This window comes from Littorina saxatilis, linkage group LG3 (genome assembly GCF_037325665.1).
Source record: "Littorina saxatilis isolate snail1 linkage group LG3, US_GU_Lsax_2.0, whole genome shotgun sequence".
NCBI lineage: Eukaryota > Metazoa > Mollusca > Gastropoda > Littorinimorpha > Littorinidae > Littorina > Littorina saxatilis.
Window position 1 is genome coordinate 72,098,019 of NC_090247.1, and position 21,378 is coordinate 72,119,396.

Genomic DNA, 21,378 nt, shown 5'->3' on the forward strand with positions numbered 1-21,378 from the left:
AGAGAGAGAGAGAGAGAGAGAGAGAGAGAGAGGTTTATGAATAACATATACAAATTTGTTTAACTTTGTCATCTTGATGTTTGCTTCGTCTGATTGGCTTCTCTTGTGACACTAAATGGTTTTGCATCATTTTTTTAATTGTTATAAAATTAATGTTCTTGGTTTCGTATAACCTTTTTGTCTCAATCTGTCTGACAGTCTCTGTCTCGGGTGTGTGTGTGTGTGTGTGTGTGTGTTCGTTCGTTCGTTCGTTCGTGTGTGTGACTGTGCGCCCGTTTTTTTCTCTCTTTCGATCAGTGTAACGTAGGGCCTATTTAGTATGCGGTAAGAAATACCATTCTCCCCCTTCCATCCACCAGGTACCGCCACTAGCAGATCTTATTATTTTCTGAATAGTTTCTTCATTACTCAATAACATTATGCCAGCTGATTCTAATCAACCGACGGAGATAAGAAGCCCAGTGTGCCACATTCCCACTGAAATGTACACTGGTCAGGCTGTGGGATGGGCACAGCGAAATGGCGGCCCGGTAGCTGCAATCGTTTCCCCTGCCAGCACAGCGCTTGGTGGCTCTATTCTATATCTCTGTGGGAGGCACCTGTGGTTATACAGGGGTAACCGGTTTTCAGGGAGAAAAAAAATTCATAGTCAGTAAATGTATGTATTATAATATATTCTGTATAGATTTGCTCTTTCTTTCATCAACAGCTAGATTCTTCTTAGAATCATATTCGCCACAATTGTTGGGTGCCTCTGAGATCAATCCATGACCTGTCTTTTGAATAAAAAGGACATTATCGTACTTTGGGCGGAAGGGTCAAGCACTGTTTGTTTCGAATCTGACTCTGAGCCATTTTTGACTCACATGCAAAGCAAAAGTGAGTCTATGTACTCACCCGAGTCGTCTGTCCGTCCGTCCCCCCCCCCCCCCCCCCCCCCCCGTCCGGATATCCGGCCGGCCGGAAAACTTTAACGTTGGATATTTCTTGGACACTATTCAGTCTATCAGTACCAAATTTGGCAAGATGGTGTATGATGACAAGGCCCCAAAAAACATACATAACATCTTGACCTTGCTTCAAGGTCAAGGTCGCAGGGGCCATAAATGTCTAAAAAACAGCTATTTTTCACATTTTCTCTGAAGTTTTTGAGATTGAATACCTCACCTATATATGATATATAGGGCAAAGTAAGCCCCATCTTTTGATACCAGTTTGGTTTACCTTGCTTCAAGGTCAAGGTCACAGGAGCTCTTCAAAGTTGGATTGTATACATATTTTGAAGTGACCTTGACCCTGAACTATGGAAGATAACTGTTTCAAACTTAAAAATTATGTGGGGCACATGTTATGCTTTCATCATGAGACACATTTGGTCACATATGATCAAGGTCAAGGTCACTTTGACCCTTATGAAATGTGACCAAAATAAGGTAGTGAACCACTAAAAGTGACCATATCTCATGGTAGAAAGAGCCAATAAGCACCATTGTACTTCCTATGTCTTGAATTAACAGCTTTGTGTTGCATGACCTTGGATGACCTTGACCTTGGGTCAAGGTCACATGTATTTTGGTAGGAAAAATGTGTAAAGCAGTTCTTAGTGTATGATGTCATTGCTAGGTTTAGTTATTGTCAAGGTCAAGCATGTGAGTCGTATGGGCTTTGCCCTTCTTGTTAATTTTATACATTTTCAAGACAAACATTTCTAATATTTTTCAGGTTGAGAATACATCTTCACCCCTGTGAACACACCGCAGGACTGTCAGCATGGCAGTGTTAGGCGCCCAGTTCGTCTTCACCATCGGCATGTTCAGTTTCCTGCAAAAGCTCTCACCGTTCTACTCCTTCGGGCGATGGCTGCTCTCCAACAGGCTGGTCCGTTACTTGCACCCAACTGATGAAGAACTGAAACATCTAGCGGGGCTGACCAAAAGTGGAGAAAAAGGGAAAGGCAGACGACAAGAATTCAAGAAGATGATGACCAACCCCAAGGAGGAGAGTTTCAACGTTCCACGGAATTTGCCGATCCAGCTCGACACGGCGAAAGTTGAGGCTTTGGATCTTGTGCCACTGCAGTATTACACTGAATACCAGTGGTTGATGGACTTCTCTCTCTGTGCGGTGATCGTCTTCATTCTGACAGAAGTCTATTACGTGGTTGGCCAGCATCACATCGAGTTCAATGCGAGCGTTCTCTGGTGTCTTCTAACCCTTGCATTCTGTGTCCGAGTTCTCATGTCCCAGACGAGCATTTATTTGCGCACGGAGGATGGTGGAGAAAAAGTTCTTCTCTTCACGTTTGGATTCTTCTTTCTGGTGTTTGGAATGGGTGTGCTGGTGGTGTGTGACAACGTTCTGGACTTTGGCCTAGAGGAGGGGTACCGCAACTTCTCAGACGAGGCTGTCAACTTCCTGAAGAAGCAAGGGGTGGAGTCAACAGGACCCATCTCGTTCATGACCTACAAAATTGTCCTGATGGCTGTCTCCTCGCTGACTGGGGTCTTGCTGACCTTCCCAGGCCTGCGCCAGGCGAAGCTTCACCTCGACTCTCTCAAATACCACAAGGAGAACACCCTCATGCAGATTCTCCTCCAGATTAACTACATGCTTCCCGTTGTTGTCATCCTCCTGTGGGTGAAGCCGGTAGGCCGGGACATTCTGTGCGGCAAGGGTATGTTCTTCCACAAGCAGTACCTGTATGAGAACCAGTTCGAGTCTCTCCGGCTGATCGCGGTGGTGGTGATGTGTCTTGTCCGCGTGATGGTCATGCCCATCTTCATGCAGTCCCACCTCAACATGGCGCACGAGAAGATCGAGAGGATGAAGAAAGAGTCAGGAAAGATCAACAGCTTAGAGCTACAGAAAACGGTAGCGCGTGTGTTCTATTACCTGTGCATGGTGGCCATTCAGTACGTGGCCCCTATTCTCCTTCTCCTCAACTTCACCTTTCTCCTCAAAGTCATGGGGGAGTTGTCGTGGAGTCAGGTGCTCGGCGATTCTATTGCAGAGAAGTTTGAAGGCTACCAGCACCTGGTGAAGACGAAAGCTTTCCATGAGTTGGCTGAAAACAGCACTGCAGCTTCAATCTTGGAGACTGCCGCACACTTCACTGTGACAATGTCAGACTTGCGCGCTGTGTTCACCCCACTGTGGTACAAAGGACTGTTCTCTTTCCTACTGTGGTGGGTGTGCACGGCTTGGTTCACATGCACATCGTTAGGGGTGATGTACTACTCAAATACCGTGGACAGATGAAGTCTGAACCATTTGACTATCGCTTGCGTGTGAGAAGATTGTGAGTCCGATTTTTTTCAGCGCGAAACTGGAGTGTTTTTTTGTTCATTTTTGCATGGTGTGAAAAATTGGGGTTTTAAAGTTTTTTTGTCCAGGTGCTTGTAGAAATATGAATTTTTTCTAGCTCATGATTTGTATCATTGCATGGCTTTGTTTAGGCCAACAAAAAAAAAGGTCTGTTTACGGTAACATAGGCCAAAAAAATAGGGTCGGCAGGTCGGGATTTTTTTTTATTTATTTATTTTTTTTCCTCCAAAAAACCATATTTTTACGTTTTTTTGTTTTTTTTCCCAAATGCCAAAAAAAAAATCTAGGGTCGCGCGAAAAAAATAGGGTCGGTCGGGTTACCGTAAACAGACTTTTTTTTTGTTGCCTTATCTTCATACTCATTTTATATTTTAAGTCTGGTGTGCCTTTTGTAAATTTATGTCAGAACTAGATCTTTGTTTTAGTTCATTCGCAATGTGGAATGCATTAGTGTTTGGAGTGTTTACCTGTTATTATTTTCTGGGCATTGCAAATTCTGTATGTTGTGATGTGTCATTACTTAATGTGAATTCCCTTGATGCGAAGGCTACATAGTCATAAGTGTGCATTCCTGGCATTGTATTCCCTAATTTCAACCGTTCTCATCCAAATCAGCAGCTAAAAAACCGATATAACAATCTTCTATGTTGCATGTTTTCTCTAATGAAATGTATTGCTTTTATCTCCCTGCAAGTGCAAATGAAATCTTAAGCTTTTACTTGTGCGCCTTGAGTCGCCTTGTGGTGAGATATGTGCGCGTTATAAATTCTCGTATTATTATTATTATTACTTTTAGCTTTGAATCAAATGCCGCAGTACTACTGCACGTGACATAAGAAGAACTTTTGTCTGTTTTTTTACATAAAAATTTACTGATTTAGTCAAGTTATGACTAAATGTTTTAACATAGAGGGGGGAATCAAGACGAGGGTCGTGGTGTATGTGTGTGTGTGTGTGTAGAGCGATTCAGAGTAAACTACTGGACCGATCTTTATGAAATTTTACATGAGAGTTCCTGGGTATGATATCCCCAGACGTTTTTTTTTCATTGTTTTGATCAATGTCCTTAATGACGTCATATCCGGCTTTTTGTAAAAGTTGAGGCGGCACTGTCACACCTTCATTTTTCAATCAAATTGATTGAAATTTTGGCCAAGCAATCTTCGACGAAGGCCGGACTTTGGTATTGCATTTAAGCATGTAGGCTTAAAAATTAATTGATGACTTTGGTCATTAAAAATCTGAAAATTGTAATTAAAATTATTTTTTTTATAAAACGATCCAAAATTACTTTTATTTTATTCTTCATCATGTTCTGATTCCAAAAACATATAAATATGTTATATTCGGATTAAAACAAGCTCTGAAAATTAAAAATATAAAAATTATGATTAAAATTAAATTTCCGAAATCGTTGTATATTCACTGTATATTGTGCAACAGACTCAAGACTATCAATCTCACAAAGCAGAAGCGATGCCTGACTCAGTGACTGTATGAATTGGCTATCTCCTGATTTAGCCCTTTCAAAAAGAAGAGTGATCATTTGAGATTCATTTGGTGTGGCGAACTTCACGCGGGGCTGTATCAGGAGATTGTCAATTCGTTTCATTTGGAAAGAGCTCAAGACGTTTTGGGACATGAGACTGCATTGTGAGGACAGAGGTTTTTTTTCCCCCTCAGAGGCGTTGTGAAAAATAGCCAAAGACAGCAGTTGAAACTTTGTTTGTGTTTGAATTTATATATTATACGCAATGGGTTAATTTCTGTATATTTAATAACTGTTGGGGTTTGAATATGAAGTGGAACCTCCCTTTTAAAACCTCCTCCAAAGAAAATCTTGTCTTAAAACGGAGGTAATTTGCAGAAGATTGACCCCCCGCGGGTTAGGGGGAAGAATTTACCCGATGCTCCCCAGCATGTCGTAAGAGGCGACTAACGGATTCTGTTTCTCCTTTTACCCTTGTTAAGTGTTTCTTGTATAGAATATAGTCAATGTTTGTAAAGATTTTAGTCAAGCAGTATGTAAGAAATGTTAAGTCCTTTGTACTGGAAACTTGCATTCTCCCAGTAGGTAATACATGTACATTGTACTACATTGCAAGCCCCTGGAACAATTTTTTAATTAGTGCTTTTGTGAACAAGAAACAATTAACAAGTGGCTCTATCCCATCCCCCCCCTTTCCCCGTCGCGATATAACCTTGAACGGTTGAAAATGACGTTAAACACCGAATAAAGAAAGAAAGAAAGAAATGCAGAAGATTGACATTTTTAACAAAATATACTGAAACATATAGGGTCTTAAAAGGGGGGGGGGGGGGGGGGGTGTTCCACTCTATCTTCAGTTATTGGTGGATTTTGAGTATACGTAGTCTATTAGTATTATTCATTGACGCAAAGTTTATTGGTTTCAGCTTAAATTGCAATTTGCATGTTATTTATTCAATGATCAGATGCAGAGTGTATTAAAATAAAAGGAAAGAGGGATTGTTGTTCATGTATTATTTCCTGCCAAGTACCTGCTCCGTTTTCTTTTTCAAGAAGTTTTCGGTAATAAATGATATTGAGAAACCAATGCAGGTGTTGCTCTTCCATTTTAGTCTTTCCCCCCCCGAGTACTATTGCCAGACACTTGGAAAATAACTTCAGATTACACAGTGTCTCATACTTTGCTCTGTGTTGTTAGACTGCATGTGAGATAAATCTTGTGTATGGCTTGTCACTCACTGCACAGTTTTGAAAATGAAGCCACTGTCAGCACATCTGCTGCTTCTGGTTTGTAATGATGATGTCACGGACATCACAAAGTGACAAATCTTTCACAAATGATGACATACACAAATCCGAACACAACTCATGCACACACACACACACTCTCATTCAAGTTCTCTCTCTCACCGTCAGATTAACAACGAGACTCAGTTAAAATAAATACATTGTATTCTCTTGTTTTCCAGAAATGTCACAAACTCAATTTCAGAGCATGTTTGAACAACTGACCGATTGCCTGATCAACAGTTCATATGAAGTAACAGAAATTATTTATTCAGTTATCTTTCTCAGGTTCTGTCTTTATTATTGCGTAGCATATTCAATCTCTTGACAGGATATCATGCATATATATATAAGAGATGTAAAAACAGTAACACATGTTTTTAGAAATAACTGGTACACACCCAGCTCCCTTCAAACAAGCTTCTTTTACTGCATGCAACTTCACCAAAATACAGTGAACAATGTCAAAATTGTTAGTATTTTTGTGTGGATAAAGCTGTACATGTATTCGCTACACATGTACACTGCAGTTGGCATTACATTTCATGCATTGCAATTCGACAGAAACCACAGGTTTCACTCTGACATGCATTTTTTGTTGTTGTTGTTGTTGTTAGCAATCATTGACAGCTCATGATTGTAACTTTGCTTTGACATGGATCAATGAATCGTCACAAGGGTATGAATACTCTCCTTGCTGCACCTTATTTTGCATCATATGTATGCTAAATAATAGCAGAAAACATTCAGACACATGGCACAGAAAACGAACTATACTCAATTGTAACAGGGATACAAGTCATGGGAACTGTGAATGTGTCCAACACCTGACACACGATAATAATAAGCATCAGCTACCCTGTTGAATTATAGAGACTGGGATTCTCTTCGTGCAAATTTACACAGCTCACCTTTTATGTAGATCACTGCACTATGGAGTTAAATAGACAGGGTTTTTATGTAGATCACTGCACTATGGAGTTAAATAGACAGGGTTTTTATGTAGATCACTGCACTATGGAGTTAAATAGACAGGGTTTTTATGTAGATCACTGCACTATGGAGTTAAATAGACAGGGTTTTTATGACCGAGTTGTGAAAGAGTGAATACTCTTGCTTTTATTGAGGCAAGCTTTCCAGACATGCTCCTTCAGTCCTTGTTACGTGCTTAAGATAACACCCTTCACTAGTGACTGACCTGTCACTTGGGAAGGTTTGACTCACTGAAAGCCAAAGTATTGACTCATTCACAACCCATACAAATCTGACAGTTACTCCCGAACATCATCTATTGGGAGGGAAAAATAATGAGGGAACAAATTTTGAGGACATATTGATATTCAGCCGACATATTGATATTCAGCCAGCCGAAATGAAATATGTGTAAACTGGAAGACTTCTACACCAGGAAAATAATATTTTACATATTATATAAGAAAACCAAAGTTCCTGGCAAAATATTTATTTAGTTATATGGGAGATTTATATAGCGCTCGACGTTCTCTAAGCGCTTCACATATTAATTTCTGCCGTGTGAGATGGAATTTTTTACACAATACAGTAGAATCCGCTTAATAAGACCATGATTTATAAAGCCACCCGCTTTTTGAGGCCAATTTCTGACTGCACGGATTTTTCCTTATGTTTTATGCTTAAAATCACCCGCTTTATAAAGCCACCATCCCGCTTATTAAAGCCATTTTTTGGCTCGCGTTAGGTGTGAAAAGCCGTAACAGTGAGTCTGTAATCGCTGTCTGATCACTCACAGCTAATGCATGACTGGTTTTCAAACAACCTGAGACGTTTTGGCCAGCCTCTTGTGAGTTTGAAATCACGTTAAGTGCAAGTCAGTGGTCATAAACAACTTCCAACAGAAGCGTACTTCTGAGCTTTTGTTCATGTGCATGATTGTTCATGATCGCATTTCTGTCACATACACTGCCAACAAGTGTTTAGTCTGAATCTGGACACCAGCAACCATGGCCACCAAACGCAAGAGAACAGACATGACCCCTGTAGAAAAGATCGCAATCCTAGAAAAGTTTAAAGCTCTGCCGTCTGTCTCTGTCAGGGAAGGTGCTGTAATTCTGGGAGTTTCACGTGGGATGCTGACAAATCTGCTGAAAAATGAAGGAAATCTGCGTGAAACTGCAACTGGTGCACCCGAGAGAAAGCTTTTGTAAGGATGTTTTTCTGTTTAATAAAAGAGATGCACACAGAATGTCTCTCCTTTGTTTGAAGGCTCTGTTTGCCTGAAAACCACGAGTTCCTTTTATTAAATCCACCCGCTTAATATAGCCACTTTTGTCCTGCACCAAGGTGACCTTATTAAGCGGAGTCTACTGTATATCACCCATTCACATAGGCCAGTAAATCTCAAGCCATTACGGTGAATATTTACTTTTCACGGCCTATTATTCCAAGTCACACGGGTAAATATCCATAATTTTTTTCTGTCCACTCCTACCTGTTTGACAGTATCCCAGGATCTAATGCCCACCACACATCTTGCACTCACTGTCTGCACACACATACATCTTGCACTCACTGTCTGCACACACATACATCTTGCACTCACTGTCTGCACACACATACATCTTGCACTCACTGTCTGCACACACATACATCTTGCACTCACTGTCTGCACACACACATACATCTTGCACTCACTGTCTGCACACACATACATCTTGCACTCACTGTCTGCACACACACATACATCTTGCACACAGTCTGCACACACACACATACATCTTGCACACACTGTCTGCACACACATACATCTTGCACACACTGTCTGCACACACATACATCTTGCACTCACTGTCTGCACACACATACATCTTGCACTCACTGTCTGCACACACATACATCTTGCACTCACTGTCTGCACACACATACATCTTGCACTCACTGTCTGCACACACATACATCTTGCACTCGCTGTCTGCACACACATACATCTTGCACTCACTGTCTGCACACACATACATCTTGCACACACTGTCTGCACACACATACATCTTGCACTCACTGTCTGCACACACATACATCTTGCACTCACTGTCTGCACACACATACATCTTGCACTCACTGTCTGCACACACATACATCTTGCACTCACTGTCTGCACACACATACATCTTGCACACACTGTCTGCACACACATACATCTTGCACTCACTGTCTGCACACACATACATCTTGCACTCACTGTCTGCACACACATACATGCATGCACACTTTACCCACACACACACATGCTAACTTTACACACGCATGCACGTTTTTACACATGCACCTACACACCATCTTTCTCTCTTGCTTCACCCCCGCTTCCCAAACCACTACACACACAGGAATGTTCACAAAACTCCTTCAGTAACCCTCACATCATCAACTGGCAGAAGCTTGCACAGGCTGCAACCTCTCCAAGAACTCATTGCGCCGAGCATTAAGACTCTCCAAGAAGCTATCAGTTCTTTGCCTTCTGGCGTCGGCGTATTTCTGCACACCTTCCTGCAGTGTAATGCTGTCTCCGGGGACCTTGTGTTCGGGACCGGTTTGCGCCAGTTCTTCCAGCACAAGCTTGTGGTCTGACTCTCGCTGAAGCCTCTCCCTCTCGATGTCACTGTTCTGACGTGCTACCTGTAAAACCACAGAAGACAAGATGGCAGGAAATTTAATTATGATAGAATCAAAGTGCATAACATATATACTTTTTGTCAACAGAAACTAGATCAGTGTTGAGGCTGCGCAGGTTTAGGTCGGGGCCACTCATTTTGCTACTTCATGCAACAAACATCTTCGATGAGGTAGTGTCTACACAGTGAATCATAGACTGCAGCCCCCCCCCCCCCCCCCCCCCCCCAACAAAAACAACAACAAACAAACAAACATTTCATTTCATTTTTCATTTTCATTACTTTATTGTCCCATCGCTGGGAAATTCGGGTCGCTTCCTCCCAGTGGAAAGCTAGCAGCAACGGAGTCGCGCTACCCAGGTGTCTGCGTGTTTAGGTGTATTCAGCCACCTGCACTTATGGCAGAATGACCAAGGTCTTTTACAAACCATTGTGATGACACGGGGGTGGGACATGGCTTCCGTCTCTGGGTCTGCACATAAAGTTGACCCGTGTCCGTCCCGGCCCGAATTCGAACCTGCGACCTTCCGATCACAAGTCCAGTGCTCTACCAACTGAGCTACCAGGCCCCAAAACAAAACAACCAAATCAAATTCACAAATCTAGGTTCCGCACATTAAAATCACAACAACAACAAAAACAGAATGATCTCTCTATCTTCCTTGTTTTCTTTCTTCTTCTTTCTCTGACCTCTCTTTCCTTTCAGCTGCTCCTCTCACTGTCTCCACAAATTTCGCTCTCTCTTTCTAAGGTATCATACCTGAATCTGAGCATGGTTGCGTTGGTAGAGCAAGATAGTTCCATACAAGTGCCACACGCTGAACTCGGGCCATAGCACTTTGACAAACACCAGGCAACTGTAGGCGCTCTGCAACACATCACTATTCAAGTGAGGAATAAGTTTGCTACCACAAACGATCATGTAGACAGGAAAGACACTTTCTTCAAAAGTAGTTTTTGCACACACAAAAAGACAGAAAAATGAAAATAACTAATGTTGGTGTTTCTGATCTCATTTAAATTATAGTCATAATCTAGTGTATGAAATATATATCTGTTTTGTGGTTCAAACCCTGCAAAATCAGAGCTAATGTTTTTGCATTAGGAAAGCTAAATTTTGCAAAGAGTAAAACAGCTAGATCCCATCACAGGAAAACAGTGATGTTAAGACTAAATTTTACATGCATGCCCTCTTTACGTCTGTCAGATAATAACTGTAGACCTACTGTGAAAACTGTACAAACAATATCGTACACAGAAGATGTCAACTCTTTATGTTTTCAAACCAGAGAAATGCAGCACAGAAGTTCTTCAGTGTAGTTGAAGAGTTCTTTCCCCTAGTTCAGAAGCTAGCTTGCAGCCACTCTGATGATTTTAACAGAATATACCACTCAAGCGACAAACATAATATCAACGTGCCTCAGGAATTTTCATTCTGAAATGAGTACAGCTGAACTAGCTTATTCAAAATAAACTCCTTACCCCTGATATTGATTGTAAAAGTCGACTTCGCTAAGTCTCATTCACAAAGCTGTGGCACTGAATTTACGGTAATAAGACTTTAGTGAAATCTTCGTGAAGTTGACTGTGGGCTCAATTAAAAAAGGCCTTTACACCGACACATGAGAATCAAAAACTACACAAGTCAAGTCTCACACACACACACACCACCAAGGCCTTTACACCGACACATGAGAATCAAAAACTACACAAGTCAAGTCTCACACACACACCCCCAAGGCCTTTACACTGACACATGAGAATCAAAAACTACACAAGTCAAGTCTCACACACACACACCCCCAAGGCCTTTACACCGACACATGAGAATCAAAAACTACACAAGTCAAGTCTCACACACACACACACCACCAAGGCCTTTACACTGACACATGAGAATCAAAAACTACACAAGTCAAGTCTTACACACACACACACACACCACCAAGGCCTTTACACTGACACATGAGAATCAAAAACTACACAAGTCAAGTCTCACACACACACACACACACACACCACCAAGGCCTTTACACTGACACATGAGAATCAAAAACTACACAAGTCAAGTCTCACACACACACACCACAAAGGCATTTACACTGACACATGAGAATCGAAAACTACACAAGTCAAGTCTCACACCCACCACCAAGGCCTTTACACTGACACATGAGAATCGAAAACTACACAAGTCAAGTCTCACACCCACCACCAAGGCCTTTACACTGACACATGAGAATCGAAAACTACACAAGTCAAGTCTCACACACACACATACACCACCAAGGCCTTTACACTTTCTTTCTTTATTTGGTGTTTAACGTCGTTTTCAACCGTGCCTTTACACTGACACATGAGAATCAAAAACTACACAAGTCAAGTCTCACACATGCACGTATACACAAACCACCAAGACCTCAAGCAAACATACCTCCCAGAGTAAGAAATCACTCAGCCTGACTTCACCTGAAGTTCTTATCAACAGATCCACAGGCCGAGAGTGTGATGTGTAGAGGCATTGTTCAAGCAGGGTTTCCGATATGTCACTGAAAGACGCAAAATGCGGATCAAATGATAAAAGAGATCCCTCAAGTAACATACAGTGGTGCCTGCAATGAAGGACACGCTTGGAATCAATTTAACCCTTTCGCAGCCAATCAAAACTTGCGTATGTGCATTCCTGACTGCCAGGGAATATTGGAGTTCGGGGTGTAATAATTCACAAAAAATTCTAGCTCCAAACTGGCAGTAGGTAGGTAAGTAAAACCTATGTTATTTTTTAGGGAAATTGAACCAAGAATCTGTTTTTAGTGTCTAATCATGGAAATACTAATTAGTTTGGCTTATAATGATGTTTAAATATGAACTTTTGAAAAATCAGTCCGGCGCATCTTCCGGTGCCTGTGGATCAAACACAGGTGGCTGTTTTGCTCGCTCCAAGAAAGGATTATAATCACTATCATCTACCTGTTTCCAACGAATCGTCCAAAAGAAGATCTCCCCCTTCCCCTGTCAGTATCCATAATCATTTGCACCGCCTGTAGCGTCAGTCCGGCTTTGTTTTTCCCTACTAGGGCCCGGTCGACTGTCACCGTCAGCCAATTGACGAGTCAAGATTTCTCTCCCCTACCCTGTCGCCAAGGCCGAAAATAGCCTTTCAGACGCAAAACCGCGTCACCATTTATGTTTATTCATGAGAATGAGGTATCCTACCAAGCCATTGGCTGCTATTTGTGTGTCAGCAGTGACGTAGCATTTCTGGAAAATCCCGGAACGGAGAAGACGGGTTACCCGTCCTAAGGCGCTGCGGCTGCACAAGCGCATGACGGGTATACCCGTCCTAAGGCAGTCAAGGGGTTAAAATGTGTTCCTACATTGCAGGTGGCCTGTCACGGCAAATAGATTTTGGTCCAGATAATGAACAAATGGACTCAAGAAGGCATCCTTTCATTGGAGATGTTCACCTATCAGAGGGGCCTCACATCACATGTACCAATGTACGTGCAAACTATGAAACAATGAAAATGATGAGTGTCTCTTGTGTGAAATACTTGAAGCACAGGAGAAACAATGTAGGGAGTTTTTCAAATCCCTAAAAATAAAGTTTCTTACTCAAACATATCTTACCACACAACCATCTGAGTCTTCTGACTCAATTCTTTGTCATTTGGGGGGAAGAAAATGTCATGCATTGGTGTAATAATAGCAATAACAACAATTAGAAAACACCCAAAAAACAACAGGACGAAACATCAGCATCAAAGCCAAGTAATTATTCTCATGAAAACTGCACTAAGCAGATAAAACTGGCAGCTAGAAAAAGATTGCAGTCAGGAAGCTTGTCTGACCTGTCTCGAATATCACCAGCCTTCACTCCTAGAGCCAGCTCTTTCATGGCATTGCTCATGTCATCCTGAGCCGTGTAGGCAAAGCACACGTTCAAGATGGCTCTGTAAAATCAAGAAAATCAGCATGTAAATAGATTACCTTCGTCACCCCCACCCCCCTTTCCTTTCCTTTACTCTTTAAACTGCTCTTCTATACTAGAATTTGTTAGAGTAATGTTAAACTGGCAACAGAACCTTCGACAGGTCATCGTGCATGAATTGTCATTGAGAATGTGATCTATGATTCAGACTTCACTGGGGCACAAAACACAAATGACATAATTTTGAACCACTTCAACCGTGTGAGAGCACCATACACTGCCTTTCTTTATTTGGTGTTTAACGTCGTTTTCAACCACAAAGGTTATATCGCGACGAGGGAAAGGGGGGAGATGGGATAGGGGAAAGGGGGGAGATGGAATAGGAGAAAGGGGGGAGATGGGAAAGAGCCACTTGTTAAGTGTTTCTTGTTCACAAAAGCACTAATCAAAAAATTGCTCCAGGGGCTTGCAACGTAGTACAATATATGACCTTACTGGGAGAATGCAAGTTTCCAGTACAAAGGACTAAACATTTCTTACATACTGCTTGACTAAAATCTTTACAAACATTGACTATATTCTATACAAGAAACACTCAGCAAGGGTAAAAGGAGAAACAGAATCCGTTAGTCGCCTCTTACGACATGCGGGGGCAGAGAAATAAGGATGTGGAAAAGAAGACTTTTGGTAAGTGAAATAAAGGTGATGGATCCAGTCAGGTAGAAATAAGACAACAAGAAAAGAATTGGAAAACTGCAGGGAATAGCAGGGAGAGTTTTCTTGGAAGGAAATATAGGTGAAAGGACTGGTAAGGCAGAAATAAGACAAAAGAAGAGAAGTAAAGGGGTGGGGTAGCTCTGTGGAAACACTTCCGCCGCGTGAAGGCGACCCCATGGGAGCACCATACACTGCCTGCTGCGTCAGTTTTCGTACCAAGGACATGACAGTTACAGCCATGAATAATGTTGATGAGTTAACAGTATGCTTGTCTCGTTGCTTTATCGGACTTGCCCACAAACTTAGGCAAAACCCCCAGCAGTAAAATTATGAACAAAAATATGCAACAACACCTCTGAATGGCTGCATTCAGCAACAATATGGCTCTGGCAAGTTTAAATATTTGATCTCACAAACAAGGAGTAGAGTTCCATACTTGTCGTTATGTTTGGAGTAGTTGACAACATCTGCAATCAGCTGCTGAACATCAAGAGGCAGCAAAGATAAGTTGCCAAGGACACGAACGCACACTCCATGCTTCTCTATCATTTCCCTGCAACAACAAAGGAGGAAATTGTCTTCATATCAGTCGTCTGACCTTTTCCTTTAACATTTTGTAATTAGTACTGATTACAGATATGGAGTAAATTCCCTAAGAGTGAAAACACAGCGTAAAATGTAAAACAAGAGAGCAGTGTGATTCTTCAAGTGTAAAAATGTAATTTTAAGTCTACCATTGGTAGCATTGTTTTGAATTTAACAGCACGTTCGCATTAATGGTATCTCGAGCTATAATAAACATTTAGATAACCTTTTTTTTAGACCAATCTTAAACGAAATGATATCTTATTTAGACCAGGAAACGGTATATAAAATACCAGATATATAAAATGATATCTTATTATAACCTTATCTAGACCAATCTTAAACAAAATGATATCTTATTTAGACCAGGAAACAACAGCAGGAACTTAATTACATGTACGCCCGTTAGAGAGTGCCTGTAGTAGCACTTTTTAACATATTTTTTTCTGATCCACATACTTATTGTCACACAGCGTGAGAAGCAGAAATGAGTACCAGGACTGACTGCTTTGAGGGACACTCTTGCATGCTTGTAATTATTTGTTTGAGCATAGTGATTTTTATTTTATTTTGGCGTAAAATCTTAGCTATTGCCCTTACTACGTGTAAAATGCTACTCTAAAAGTTAACATACTTTTCCTGCATAAGGCGAGCAAACTTCTGCCGAGCAATCTCCATCAGACATTGGACTTCTTCCTTGGAACGCTTGAAATTCTCAATGCTGAAGGCGTATACTGTCACTTCACAAATGCCAAGGTCCAAACACCAATCCAAGGTCTGAAAAAAATAATTATCGTTTGATTATATTTTATAAGAAACCCAAATCAGAAGAGGGTCAGCAGACACAGGGGGTAGAAAGCATGCATAACACTACAGTGAAGGAGAGAGCGAGAGAAAATAATGGCAGATACCGTGCTCCTTCCTCTGTAATAACAGGCTGCAACTGCCATGAACACTTGTGGATTTTCCTCACCGTTTGGATGCAGCTGTACTCCGTTTTTCTATTTTTATGTATGCTTGGTATTTTTGTGTGTTTCAATATAACCCACTGTACTCTGACATGGATTACAAGATTTTTTCCGCGCGTACCGAGTATAATGCTCGCACGAAGGTGGATAAGGCATTATCAGGCCTGCACAAAAGTTGACCTTGGAAATCCGAAAAATCTCCACTCTTGACCAACCAGGCTCGGCTAGGATTCAAACACTGAACCTTCTGTATCTGTAGGTTACGTCGCTAGCATCCAGATTGCTGGCTTTGGCGCGACGGGTAGGTGTGCGCAGCGACGTCGCTTATCGGCGGCTGGTAGTCAGCGCCGCCTTGAATGCCTCAATAGAGGCTGAGTGGGCAACTGTGTTGTTCAGGTGATTCCACTCTATTGTGGATCGTGGGAAGAACGACTGCTTGTATTGTTCAGTGTTGCAGCGTGGTACAGCGAAACACCTGTTGTTATTTTTTATGTAATTGTCTATGGGGTTGCTACCAACGTAGTCTGCTGTTTGTCTTCTGGGTCGAATCATGCGGCCAGCACGTTGAGGGGTCAGGAATTTGTCTGGAGGCATTGCCGGCACCAGCCCCTCAACCACCTTGTAGTAGAAAGTCAGGCGGAGGTTTACTCGACGTTCCTGGAGAGTTGGGAGGTTGTGGCGTAGAACAAAAGTTGACCTTGGAGATCCAAAAAATCCCCACCCTTGACCAACCAGAATTCAAACACTGAACTTTCCACATAGGACTAAGACGCCGAGGTCTTATACATTAGAATAGTGTGCCCATCTAATGGGAGACACAAAAAAATGTTAACTCTCAGTTCCATACAGTAGCACCTAACACAAGGTGAATAATATTTCACATTGAGTAAAACAGCAATATTGTGTCGTGATCATCATTGATACCTACTGAGTATTTTGGACCTATTTCCTTCTGTCTTCCTCTCTTTTGGCCTATTTCCTTCTGTCTTCCTCTCTTTTGGCCTTTTTTGAATCAATTTGTATTGCCTTCATTCTTCTTTTGTTCACAACAAAATCAAACAAGAAGGGCAAAGCCCATACAACTCACATGCTTGACCTTGACCTTTACATGACCTTGACCTTCAGCTAAACCTAGCAATGACATCATACACTAAGAACTGCTTTACACATTTTTCCAACCAAAATACATGTGACCTTGACCCAAGGTCATCCAAGGTCATGCAACACAAAGCTGTTAATTCAAGACATAGGAAGTACAATGGTGCTTATTGGCTCTTTCTACCATGATATGGTCACTTTTAGTGGTTCACTACTTTATTTTGGTCACATTTCATAAGGGTCAAAGTGACCTTGACCTTGATCATATGTGACCAAATGTGTCTCATGATGAAAGCATAACATGTGCCCCACATAATTTTAAGTTTGAAACAGTTATCTTCCATAGTTCAGGGTCAAGGTCACTTCAAAATATGTATACAATCCAACTTTGAAGAGCTCCTGTGACCTTGACGCAAGGTAAACCAAACTGGTATCAAAAGTGAAGAAGATCATTGAAAAAGCTCCACCCAAATCCTGTATTCTCGACCCAATTCCTTCAGAGCTATTAAGCGAGTGTCTAGAGGAATTACTCCCTGTCATTACTGATATCATAAATCAATCCCTCACATCCGGTCAAGTACCCCCTTCTTTTAAGCATGCAGTAGTCACTCCCCTCCTGAAAAAAGCTAACCTTGACATCAACACTTTTAAGAACTACCGCCCTGTCTCTAATTTGCCTTTTGTCTCGAAAGTCCTTGAAAAGGTTGTTTTGGCCCAATTGTCAGAGCATCTTGCTAAGACAGGTATGGTTGAACCATTACAGTCCGCCTACCGCGCAGATCACAGCACTGAAACAGCCCTACTTAAGGTAGCGAATGATCTTCTCACTGCCTGTGACAGCGGCTCTGTTTCGCTTCTGGCCCTGTTGGACCTATCCGCAGCGTTCGACACCATCGACCACGATATACTGCTGGCAAGGTTGAACACCACATTCGGCATAACAGGCACGGCTCTGGGGTGGTTCTGCTCCTACCTGACTGGACGCACTCAGGCTGTTGTGATCCAAAATAGGCACTCCGAGGACACCATACTAAAGTATGGAGTCCCACAAGGATCTGTGTTAGGCCCAGTGTTATTCACTATGTACATACAGCCGTTAGGCAAAGTCATAAAGCACCACAATGTCCTGTACCACATGTTCGCAGACGACACTCAACTACAAAAATCCGCACACACCAAACAGTTTACAGAGTTAGTGCAGTCAATAGAATCATGCAGCGATCACATCAAACAGTGGATGACAGTCAACAAGCTCAAGATGAACGATGATAAGACAGAGATCATGCCAGTTGGCAAACAATCAAACTTAAAGCTTCTTTCAGAAACATCCAGTCTTACGCTTTCTGATACCACAGTCACATTCAGCACCAAAGTAAAAAACCTGGGTGTCCACCTTGACAGTAGCCTGTCAATGGACGCCCACATCAACTCACTCTGCAGAACCGCCTTTCTTGAAATGCGGAGGATTAGCCAAATCAGACACCTTCTTTCCCTCGACGCAACCAAGACACTGGTTTCGGCTTTTATTTTGTCGAGACTGGATTACTGCAACTCGCTCCTAGCCGGCCTCCCAGACGCCAAGCTAGACCGCCTACAGCGCATCATGAACAATGCAGCATGTCTTGTGCTGCGCAAGCGCAAGCGCGACCATGTCACCCCTCTCCTCATGACCCTTCACTGGCTACCAATCAAAGCACGCATAACATATAAAATAGCTACCCTGTGTTACCGTAGCCTTCACGACGACTCTGCCCCTTCTTACCTGTCTTCGCTCTTAAAGCCACACGTCCCCACACGCAACCTCAGATCCGCTGACGCAGGGCACCTTGTTGTCCCACGCATCAAACTGAACGCTTTCGGCAAGCGCGCCTTTATCTACACAGCTCCCTCTATTTGGAACTCTCTGCCCATGTCTGTCCGCCTTTCTACCTCTCTCCTTTCCTTCAAGTCCTCTCTAAAAACACACCTCTTCCGGCAATACTTCAACGCCTAGCCTGTTCAGTATCTGCCACATTGAGGAGAGGGGTCACTTGCCATCGTAGCGCGCTGTGGGCCGGCTGGGGACGGGTTGCTGTTTCATGTGCCTGTTTCCTTGTTTATTTCCGTGTTTTTTTTGTTTGTTTTTTCCTTGTACGTGCGCGCGATAGCTGTCGCGGTGTATGAGTGCGACTACACGTGCCTTGGCGTGAGTGTGCGAGGGCTGTATTTTGTATATTGATTATTTGATACATGTATAAATGTGTCTCCAGGAATATGTTTTGTTTTAATCTTGTGTCGATACTATTTAGTTCTGCCTCGTTATTAGCCATTGAGTATAACTGTTTTATCATCATTGCTTTGTTGTTGTTCTTTAGCCATTTACGTTGACTTGTTATACATTGACATTGATAGTTTTATTCTTCTTCGTCGTTCGCTAGTTAGTTTTTATCATAAGAACCTTTTCTAATTCCTATTAACCCGATGTTCTTTAACTATATTTATACATAAATGCATATATTGTAAAGCAGTATGCATTGTTAGAGGATTTTTTAGTAGCAGTGTTTAAATGTCGAAGCTGCTTTTCCCATTTTTACCCAAGAGACCGACTGTATATTGTGTTATTGTATTTGTCAGACTTGATTGTACCAAGTCCCTACACATGTTGTAATGCGCTTAGAGCCAAATATTTTTGTTTTTTGTAAGGGATAGGCGCAATATAAATACACTTTATTATTATTATTATTAAGATGGGGCTTACTTTGCCCTATATATCGTATATAGGTGAGGTATTGAATCTCAAAAACTTCAGAGAAAATGGGAAAAATAGCTGTTTTTTAGACAACATTTATGGCCCCTGCGACCTTGACCTTGAAGCAAGGTCAAGATGCTATGTATGTTTTTTGGGGCCTTGTCATCATACACCATCTTGCCAAATTTGGTACTGATAGACTGAATAGTGTCCAAGAAATATCCAACGTTAAAGTTTTCCAGACGGACGGACGACTCGGGTGAGTACATGTAGACTCACTTTTGCTTCGCATGTGAGTCAAAAAGGAAGTTTCAAAGAGGGGGGTAAATGAACCGACTTCATGAACCGGTAATCTGAGGGATGCAGGAAGCCTTCAATCAGTCCCAAAATGGGGGCTTCACTGCTAAAACGATGAAAGACAATTAAAGAAAGAATACCTCTGCCAATTTGTCAAAGCCCTTGAGATGCCCCTCTGCTCGATCAATGCTCTGCTTGACAGCAAAACGGCGGTTGCCATCCATAATAAAGGCAACATGTTTGGGGACTGGTCCTGTCTTCAGAATCCCCGCACAGAGTTTATGCAGCCATGTTCGCTGCTGGCGCTCGGGGAACCACGACATACTATGCGGAAGAAAATCAACAACTTTGAAATCAAAGCATACAGTGGAACCTCTATTTTAAGACCTCCAAATTTTTTAGAAAATCAGATCTCAAAATGAAGGTAGATTTACAGAAACCATTTTTTTCCCATACAGTACAGGAACTGTTACTCATTATCACAAAGAATGCAAAACTAACTGTGTAACCCCCCCCCCCCCCCCCCCTTTCAAGGCCTGAAAACTAGATGAGAAAATCATGACATAAAAAAGGAAAGTCTCAAAATGGAGGTAATTTACACTAGCTTGCACTTCTAGTTCTACAGAAAACATGAACAGTCTAAACATTTGTCTTATAGTCATATCACCTTTTCTTACCAGGATTATTATTTCATCAGAAAAATAAAGCCATTAAATGATTTCCATACACTTATGTCAATCCATGAAATTAATTCCACAAAAATGTCACTCTGTACTTAAAAGCAGTCAGGTCGTTGACATAAAGTATCTGTCCAAGTAAAAGGGTGCTGGCTCTTATCTCGGGTAAAAGCCTTGAAACATCTGTCTGGTACATGGGCTCTACACGGAAGGTTTAGGTATTTTTAACATTGTGACAGTAACCCAAATGCAATGCAGAGGATTCTCGGCATGTCCTAGGAAAGTACAGATATTTATCTGTTCATGTGATTGTGGGATTTAAAAAAAGGGAGAGACGAAAAAATAAATGTGGAAACTGCAAGACACAATCTGGGTGACCTGAAAGAGCAGACGACACATATTTGTTCACAAGTGCAGATTTAAATTCATGCCTCAGCACAAACGTACTTCACAGAAATAATCTTGCAGTGAATCGTATCTTCATACACCGATTAGACAGTTTCTTTTTCTATAGTGAAGAATAACTGAGACGAGAATGATCAGACCTTTCGTGGTGACGTTTCCCTGTGCGGTTGCACCGTGTTGTTCGCACTTCCTGTGCCACGAACAAGCACACACAGACTGAAGGGGCAA

General features: G+C 41.9%; 2 protein-coding genes across 2 annotated transcripts in view; one reads left to right on the forward strand and one right to left on the reverse strand.

Moving 5' to 3' along the window:
* LOC138963192 (transmembrane protein 161B-like) overlaps nucleotides 1-5,330 on the forward strand; it is an 8,423-nt gene extending 3,093 nt beyond the window's left edge. The window contains exon 2 of the mRNA XM_070335240.1: nucleotides 1,723-5,330. Within this exon, the coding sequence (XP_070191341.1) occupies nucleotides 1,771-3,258 (1,488 nt within the window). The 5' untranslated portion in view covers nucleotides 1,723-1,770 and the 3' untranslated portion in view covers nucleotides 3,259-5,330. The remainder of the gene's footprint in view (nucleotides 1-1,722) is intronic.
* Nucleotides 5,331-6,247: 917 nt separating this feature from the next.
* Nucleotides 6,248-21,367, reverse strand: LOC138963194 (dehydrodolichyl diphosphate synthase complex subunit DHDDS-like). The gene is made up of 8 exons (XM_070335241.1): nucleotides 21,291-21,367; nucleotides 20,209-20,392; nucleotides 15,612-15,754; nucleotides 14,829-14,945; nucleotides 13,596-13,697; nucleotides 12,179-12,293; nucleotides 10,505-10,612; nucleotides 6,248-9,748 (listed from the first exon to the last, which is right to left on the reverse strand). Exons 2-8 carry the CDS (start codon nucleotides 20,389-20,391, stop codon nucleotides 9,497-9,499), a joined length of 1,020 nt encoding a protein of 339 aa, XP_070191342.1. The 5' UTR covers nucleotide 20,392; nucleotides 21,291-21,367; the 3' UTR covers nucleotides 6,248-9,496.
* Between the last annotated feature and the right edge of the window lie 11 nt (nucleotides 21,368-21,378).